This window comes from Dama dama, chromosome 10 (genome assembly GCF_033118175.1).
Source record: "Dama dama isolate Ldn47 chromosome 10, ASM3311817v1, whole genome shotgun sequence".
Classification (NCBI taxonomy): Eukaryota; Metazoa; Chordata; class Mammalia; order Artiodactyla; family Cervidae; genus Dama; species Dama dama.
Window position 1 is genome coordinate 9,263,776 of NC_083690.1, and position 9,016 is coordinate 9,272,791.

At 50.6% G+C, this 9,016-nt stretch overlaps 1 protein-coding gene across 2 annotated transcripts; it reads right to left on the bottom strand.

The window, feature by feature from the left end:
* Positions 1-6,179: 6,179 nt before the first annotated feature.
* On the bottom strand, positions 6,180-8,999 carry TMEM186 (transmembrane protein 186). Of its 2 annotated transcripts, none has more exons than XM_061152797.1 (2): positions 8,960-8,999; positions 6,180-7,820 (listed from the first exon to the last, which is right to left on the bottom strand). In XM_061152797.1, exons 1-2 carry the CDS (start codon positions 8,960-8,962, stop codon positions 7,185-7,187), a joined length of 639 nt encoding a protein of 212 aa, XP_061008780.1. In that variant the 5' UTR covers positions 8,963-8,999; the 3' UTR covers positions 6,180-7,184. The 2 variants fall into 2 exon arrangements, with proteins under 2 accessions (XP_061008780.1, XP_061008779.1); XM_061152796.1 differs by having other exon boundaries at positions 6,180-8,351; positions 8,960-8,995.
* Positions 9,000-9,016: the final 17 nt, after the last annotated feature.

The following is a 9,016-nucleotide window of genomic DNA, read 5'->3' on the forward strand; positions in this document are numbered from 1 at the left end:
AGCGTGGAGCCTTAGCCACTGGGAAATCCCAACACTGGATGCACTTTGGAGTCGCCCTAAAGAGCTTTGTAAAACCCCTAATGCTTGTGCCCCACCCCAAGCCAATTCAACTGCATTCTTTCTGCCACCGCTTGAGGTGGTAAGTGAAGGACCAGGCAGGCAGGTGCAGCGTGGGAAAGCAGGGAAGAGATGCTGAGTCAGCACCTGTGAAACCAAAACAGTCTGCCTCTTCGGTCCTCCTGGTGTCCTGACCTGGAACCACGCAGGGGTCGTGGGCTCCTGACTCGCTTCTGCGCCCAGCTGTCTCCGTACCCCTACACAGCCCTTATTTTTCTCACGTGGAAAATGTATGGTTTGGATCACAGAATTTCCAATGTTCCTTCTGGCTGGGACACCCAACACATCTATGAAATAATTGGACTTGGAAAGTAATATTTACCATTAAATGTGCTTTTAAGAATAATCACAGGTAATGATAATATTTATCATTTGTTTGAGCATCTGCTACATGTAAGCATATTCTGCTGAAAGTGAAAGTGTGAGTCGCTCAGTCATTTCCTACTCTTTGTGACCCCATGGACTATAGACCTCCAGGCTCCTCTGTCCATGGGATTCTCCAGGCAAGAATACTGGAGTGGGTTGTCATGCCCTTCTCCAGGGGATCTTCCCCACCCAGCGACGGAACCTGCATCTCCTGCATGGCAGGCAGATTCTGAAGTACCATCTGAGCTACCAGGGAAGCCCATATTCTGCTGGGGCTTTGTGACTGTCACAACACGCCTATGCATGTGGTAGCCTGTTTGTAAAATGAGAAGCCTGTTGCTCAGAGAGGTTGGAGACGCTGCCCAGCATCATACAGCCTGGAAGCAGGGATTTGAGACACGGCGGGGTGTGAGTGCGCACAGTCCATCAACGTGGGGTTGCTTGAGGAGTGACCACTCAGGACACTTCTCTCTGCCATTCTGGCCACTGGCCTGAGAAAGTGGACTTGAACTGGTCAGCATTAGTGTAAGCTCCTGAATGTATATCCCTCAGGCAGGTAGGTGGAAGGACTTCTGTTAAAAAGTTACTGTTTCCATTCTGCTGTCCTTCTTCCTGCATGTCCCCAGAGGCAGGCACACAAGGCAGGAGAATAACTGATCAGCTGCTTTCTAGCTGGGTGACCTTGAGCAAGTCCCTTCACTTCTCTGAGCTTCACCCGCAGAGAGAGACTGATCATGGTAATGCAGCTGACACTTACTAAGGGCTTTCCTGGACTGAGCACTATTGTAAGTGCTTTGCGTGTAGGAAGTCAGTCCCTTCAACCACCTTCGGGAGTGCTTTTAAGTGTCATCAATTCACAAGAAACCAAGGCACAGAGAGCGATTATTGACTGGCCCAAACTCACAGCCTGGGTGTGACAGGGCTGGGGTTCCAACCAGCTAGGAGTCTTGCTTCCAAACATGGTGCTTTCCACACTCATGCAGCTGCTGGCTCTCCAACTCCAGCCCTTGCTGGGGGGATTCAAGAAAAGCATATCATCATCGCCTGACACGTAATAGGTGCTGAATACATGCTGGTTCCTTCGGCCACTTGATCTCCAAGCACGGAGTTCACACATAGCTCTAAATATAAAACCTACATCCCAACAAGGAGACAAGTCCCACCAGATCCCAGGGTAGATTACAACAGTTAACCGGGAAAATGGATGCTTGTCTCCAGAGTTGGTATAGACATGGCCAGATGGTATTGGCCCTGCCTGATTAACCCTCAGCAGGCAAGAATTTACAGTTGAATGAATGCTACACGATCAAAACAAGGCCATAAAAGTTGGGATTCTGCCCAGGTTTCAAAAGGACACTGAAATGACTCCATTTAGGACTCATGAGTCCTGAATTCTTAAAGCAGCCAAGGGCAAGCTGCTAGTTATTTGAGTAACTTGCCCCAGGCTGAGCCCCTGCAAGCAGCTAAGCCCATCAGATCTGTTTTGGGGATTGCATTAAATGTGCCTGTTTATGATGGGCTGGGGGTGGACTACCTGGGCCTGTAACAAGGTAAGGCTCAGTTTCAATAACCAGGAGAGGAAGGACAGGGCTTTCCAGGTGGAGCTAGTGGTAAAGAACCCGCCTGCCAATGCAGGAGATGTAAGAAACTTGGGTTGGATCCCTGGGTGGGGAAGATCCCCTGGAGGAGGACATAGCAACACACTCCAGCATCCTTGCCTGGAGAATCTTCATGGACAGAGGAGCCTGGTGAGCTACGGCCCATAGGGTCACAAAGAATCGGACGCAACTGAAGCACCTTAGCACACACGCATGCATAGTAAGGACAACAGTTCCCAGCTATGCACACTGTGAATGCCCCTGGCTGCAGCTGACCTCACCAGTCCGGAGGACCCCGTCTTAGCTCAGGCTGCTCAAACAGGATACCATAGGCAGGGACTTCCCTGGTAGTCCAGTGGTTAAGACTCTGGCTTCCAATGCAGAGGCATGGGTCCCATCCCTGGTTGGGGAACTAAGATCCTAAGACCTCACATGCCACACAGCACAGCCAAAAAATATAAAGTAACATTAACAACTTTAAAAAATAAATACTAACAAAAATAAATTTTAAAAAAAGAATACCATAGATAGGGCAGCATAAACAGCCAACATTTATTTCTCACAAGTCTGGAGGCTGGAAGTTCATGGGTGGGTCCTTGGTGAGGGTCTCTTCCTACCTGTCCTCACAGGGCACTGATTGCATCATGAGGGCCCCACCCTCATGACCTCATCTAACAAGAATCACCTCCTAGAGGCCCCACCTCCAAACGCCATCACACGGAGCGGGGGCTATGGTTTCAATATATGAATTTTTAGGAGGGGACATAAACATTCAGTCCATAGCAACTACCATGTGAAAACAGACATGCTACAGGTCACCCCATTTCACCCCATAATCATTTTGTTGTTGTTAATCTGGGGCACTGGGACAGCTCCTAGGTACTGCCCTGCTGGTGCACTGCAGAGGGCCTAATCCATTTCTGTTGCCACACGGTGATCCGGGATGGTGGGGGGCTAGGGTGGGGGGCGGTGGGAAATGAAGGGGTAGAATGATGCATTTGCTCTGTGCGCCCTCTGCTGGTACTGTGTGAGCAAACCACACATCCTGGAAGTGGACTGAAGTGAAAGCTCAGTCGTGTCCAAATCTTTGCAACTATGCAGTCCATAGAATTCTCCAGGCCAGGATACTGGAGTGGGTAGACTTTCCCTTCTCCAGGGATTGGACCAACCCAGGGATCGAACCCAGGTCTCCCACATTGCAGGTGGATTCTTTACCAGCTGAGCCACAAGGAAAGCCCAAGAAAACTAGAGTGGGTAGAGGTGGCTCTTCCTGCCAAAACTGGTGAGAATCTGGGCTCTCATCTCCCACTGCGCTGACACTTCTGGGCTGTGACTGTCAACTTAGATGAGGATGGGAATCACCATCACCTAACGAAGCTGGGCATGGGCCTGGGCGTGCGGGCCTGCTCAGTCATGTCCAGTTCTTTGCAACCCCATGAACTGTAACCCACCAGGCTCCTCTGTCCACAGGATTTTCCAGGCAAGAATACTCGGCAATGGTGTTTTTTTTTTAAAGGTCTCCAGGTGACTCTACACATGGAGCCTGGGCTGAGAACCTATTCTTTGGGGGCGGGGGGGAGGAAATGGCCAAGGGAAACAAAATCCACAGAGGCATGTTAGTCTGGTGCTTCCCATCCTGGCCATCTATTTCAGAAATTCCCAGCCTGGCTACATTGCAGAATTAGCCTCAGGCTTGACAAAAAGACTCTGGGGACCCAACCCTGGATATAATCAGAAACTCCAGGGCTGAAGCTTGCTCAGGGAAGTGCTTACAAGTATCCCAAGAGGCCTATTTGAGTTCATTTTGGGTTTTAATAAGTCAAGGTCAAACCATTAATCCTTAAGACATTTTATAGGAACAGACTATCAAATGGTACAGCCTTGAGAAAAGAGGCTCACAGGTATTGAAGGCACTTGATGAGCAGGTGAGGGAAAGGTAGAGACAGGCACCAACTGTTCTAGATAATTATATAATCAAGTCTTCTGTATAACTGAATCCTCACTATAAATTTTTTAAAGACTTTTTTTGAGGTGGACCACTTTTTTTGTCTTTATTAAATTTGTTCCAATATTGCTTCTGTTTTTTGTTTGTTTTGGCTTTTTGGCTGCAAGGCTTGTGGGATCTTAGTTCCCCAACCAGGGATCAAACCCACGCCCTTGCATTGGAAGGCAAAGTCTTAACCACTGGACCACCAGGGAAGTCTCCATACGATGACTTCTTGAGGGTAAATGCAGAGCAAGAAACTGGAAAAGGAGAGACTTTTATGTAGATATCTGGGGAGAGAGGCTTCCAGGCAGAGGAACTGTGTCATACAAAGGCCCTGAGGCTGGAGGGTGCTTGACTATTGGAGGAGGAGCAAGGGAAAAACAGCCAAGTGAAGTGATCAGTGCAGAACTGTGGATGAGGCAAGGAAGCTGGGGGAAGGGGCCAGGCCATGCTCCAGGTGGGACCTATAGACCCCAGTAAGAATTTCAGCTTCTATAGAAGTGATGCAATCCTCTTTTTTCAAAGGATCACTTTGGCTGCTGTGAGAACAGGCTCTATCAGGGTAAGGATGGAAGCAGCAGGCTGCAATAATCCAGAGGCTACAAGGGCAGCTTGGATCAGGGTGGCAGGGCTGGCGGAGGTGAGAGCAGTCAGATTCTGGCTGCACCTTTAAAGTAGGTATAAAACCGTCTGTCAATGGAACCACATGCCATTTACCCTGAAGAGCCAGCACTTCTGAGTGGGTCTGAAGCCCTCGGGGACCCTTCAGGCCCACCACCAGGCTCTGGGTTACGCCTTCCACTGCACAGCCCCTCTACCTAGGGAACCCACAGACACACTGTGGCTGACAATGGGGGTGAGGGGAGGGCTGGATAGCGTTCCCAAACATCTGAGACACACAGTCACAGCCACACCCCCCGCAGACCATGGCCTCCGACTGGCAGAAATTAACACAGAGGAAGAAACTGGAAAAGGAGAGACTTCTATGTAGATACCTAGGGAGAAAATTAACAGGAAACAACAAATCCATGATAAGCCTAGTCCTATCACTTGCATCATTAACTAAAGATAAATACAAATTAAAGCCGCTTCCTCTTGTTCTTAAGTGTTCCCAAGCTTTCACAGTTCTCCCCTTTTTCTCTGACCATCAAAGCTTCCCCACAGTGATGTGGATCCAAATCAGGGTCCTCCCTGAGCAAGGGTACCCATCCTGCTCCTGTCCAGGGCAGAAGGCCAGTCTTGCTGCTCCCGCGGCCTGCCTCCTCGCACCTGGGGTGCCCTTCAAGGTCCAAGCCCCAGGCCATCTGCACCTCACTCCCCCACTCACCCCCTGCTGCTGTTCTGCTTTGGACCACCCCACTCTTCTCTTGCCTTGCACATTTCCCCATCTCTAACACACGCACACTTAGCATCTGTCCTCCCTCCCCACCGACACTGTCAGCCCCACAAAGGCCCCAAATCCCCTCCTTTTCTGAACTACATATGATGCCTTATACCTAGCTGACTTGGAAGCCTGCGGTAACAAACTGTGGTTTTTTTTTTATTATTATTATTTTTTTTTTTTTCTGGCCATGCTGAGTCTTCAATGCTGTTCAGGCTTTTCTCTAGTTGCAGAGAGTGGGGGTTGCTCTCCAGCTGTGCTTCTCACTGTGGTGGTTTCCCTTATTGCAGAGCAGGTGCACCAGGACACGCGGGCTTTGGTAGTTGTGGTTCCCAGGCTCCAAAGCACAGGCTCAGCAGCTGTGGCGCATGGGCCCAGAGGCTACGCAGCACGTGCAATCTTCCTGGACCAGGAATCAAATCGAGCCTGAATCTTCTGCCCTGGCAGGCGGACTCCACCACTGGGGTACCAGAGAAACCCCAAACCATCTTGAATTACATGCTTCACTTGCTTTTGTGAAATGCAATAGATTAAGAAGATCTAACTTGGTGCAATGGTAAAGAATCTACCTGCTAATGCAGATGACCCAGGTTCTATCCCTGGGTCAGGAAGATCCCCTGGAGGAGGAAATGGCAACCCACTCCAGTATTCTTGCCTGGAAAATCCCATGGACAGAGGAGCCTAGTGGGTACAGCCCGTGGGGTCACAAAGAGTGAGACTCGACTGAGCATGCACATGAAAAAAAACATGTTTCATGTTATCGTGATTATAAAGTCATCTTTCTCAAAATGCCATTTTTCAGTCTACACAGAGGAAGGAAACCTCTCCAAATATTTGATCTTTATCACATTGTTTACATCAATGAAAAATGGAAATCATTTAAAGGACCAGCTACATTCACTCAGTGGAATATTTTGCAATTACTGATTTTTTTTTTTTTTGCATAAAAAGTATTTAAAAGAATCAAATAATCTGGGACTTTTGTTTTTATGTATTTGTAAGGTATACTCCCCATTTTTTTCTAATTTTGAGATCTAATTGGCATATATCATTGTATTAGTTTAACATATACAATATATATATATATATATATATATATATATATATAGTAAAATTACAGTAAGTTAACAACCAGCATCTCGCAGTTAACAAGGTTTTTCCCTTATGGCTATTTTAAATGATCAACCCCTGCGGCCGCTGGGTGCACCAGGGGTCGCAGCACAGGGAGAGCGAAATCCCTCCCCGAAGCCTGGGATCCCTTCAACGAGCCACCAGCTCTGCATTAGCAGTGACACCCAACCATCCCAGGAGACCAGGAGGATTTTTTTCCACTTTACAGACGTGAAAACTAAGGTTCTGAGAGACTTCATAACCTGGCCCAGGCGCGCGGGCTTTGAAAACTGACAGAACCCAAGTCCCCCACACCTGTCCGATTTCACAGCAGAGGACGGTTTGAGCAAACCTGTCATTGCTTCCTCCGAGAACCTACCAGAAACTTCTGGCCATTATCTCGATGCCACATGCAAGTGCAGGGGAGAATCAGCACTCGGGGCCTCTCCTAAACCCGGTTACTAACGTCTACCTTGTGAGTTTTCTCACCCCAGGGGCCCCAGCAGAAGTTTCCCTGCGGCGCGACCCCGTCCTTCAGCCCCGCCCACACCCTTTGCCTCCCCACTGGAGGCCCGGCTCCCGGGATCCACTTGGGCTCCCGGCATCCACTTGGGCGCCAGGCCGTTCACTTGAGCGCGTCCAGCATCCCGAACACCTGCGTAAACCGGTCTTGGTCCAGGACGCGCCCGTAGCGCAGGGTGAGGTAGAAGGTCTGTTTCCCGCTGTACTGCTGGATCCGCACGAACAGCTCTTGGGGCCGATCCCGGCTCTCCGTCATGGGGATCACGTCGGCCACGGGGCAGTAGGTGTCCTGTCGCCGGCCCCAGAAGGTCAGGTGGGCCACCCGCAGCACAGTGCCTGCCTCGTTCACGTACAGGATGCCCACCAGCCTCCGGAAGAAATGGCTCATCCAGTACAACATGGCCAGGGCGAAGCCGGCGACCCCGCCCGCCAGGCACAAAGAGCTGAAGGGCATGAGGCCCTGGGAATAGCAGTAGAGGCCCGGCGGCAGGGCGGCCACCGTCAGGGCCGTCTGTGTCACCTTCAGCCGAGACAGGTACCCGAAGGCCTTGATGGCGTCGAACCGGTACACCATCTGAAACTTCTCCGCCTCTGGGCCCGGTGGCTTCTCTTTGGAGGGGGGCGTCCCGCTTCCCAACCCCCTCCTGGGATTCTGCCCACCGTAGCAGCACAGCCGGTGGAGGGGCCTGCCCCACGCGGCTGGCCCTGGCGACCGCGCCACAGCTCGGAGGAGGGCAGCCTGGAAGGGAGACAGGGAGACCATTTCTCTCAGGGAACTCAATCGTGAGGATCACTCAAGGGACAGGTGCAAAGCCCCTCACAAGGAGGCCAATCCTGTGAGATCGGCATTACTGCCAGAGAGGGAAAGCAGGGTAAAGTCAGCGGCTTTGTTTGCTGTTGTTCAGTTGCTAAGTCGTGTCTGACTCTCTGCGACCCCATGGACTGCAGCCCATCAGGCTCCTCTGTTGCTTACCTCACAGATCTGCAGGAAAGCTGTGTACCACAGGAACCAATACTTCTACTTTACCACGGAGGAAACCAAGCCCAGAGGAGGCAAGCCATGTACCCAAAGACCCACAGCCAGTCGGTGGGGCCGAGTCTGATTTTTAAAAGCGGTCCTCTTCCCTCCAGGCAGTTCAAGTAAATATGGGAAAGGAGGCACAATCTTCATTCATTCAACAGTCAACCTGCGAAAGGACAGCTCCACGCTGCCACTGAATAATCCATAGCCTGTGTGACATTTCCCCAGGCAGGAAAAGCCATCAGTGTCCTAGTGGGGAACAAACCCGGGAGATAGTCATCACAATAACTTTCCAATTCTTGGTCAGATTAAAGCGTCTTATTGGGGCTAAATGAAACGCTAATTCTTGGCCTAGACTGAAAAGGGATTGAACGAAGGATGAGGGAAGGATGGAGGCATCAACCCGCAGCGCTAGGGTTTCATGAGGCGCAGTTTCACACCTCGAACAGTGCAGTGAAAAATACTTTGGGCGGTGGAGTCAGAGCTGGGTTCCAATCCCGACTCCTATAGTCACCAGCTGTGGATCCTTGGGCAAATTACTCCGCCTCTCTGGGCCTCAGTTTCTTCATCTTTCAAAACGGGGATTCAGAATATACTGAATGTGATGATGGTTTGAAAGCCTTCAAAACGCACTTGATGCACTCCGAGTGCTCAGTGAGTTTTAGTTATCGCCAGCTGTAGGTCCACGTGACCGGAGGGCAAAGTAAGGCGGGAAGCAGCAAATTAAAACCCACGCGGGATGTCCCTCTGGCAGATTCTCCGAATGAGAACCCCTGGCGTCTGCATACTTGCCCCAGGCTTGCCCCGGACCCCCAAAGCACGTCATCTCCCTCGCTCCCCACCACCCGCTTTCTTACCATAGTATCGCTGCCCGGTGCCGGAAGTGAATCCACCTGCTCCCGGAACCGCTAAAA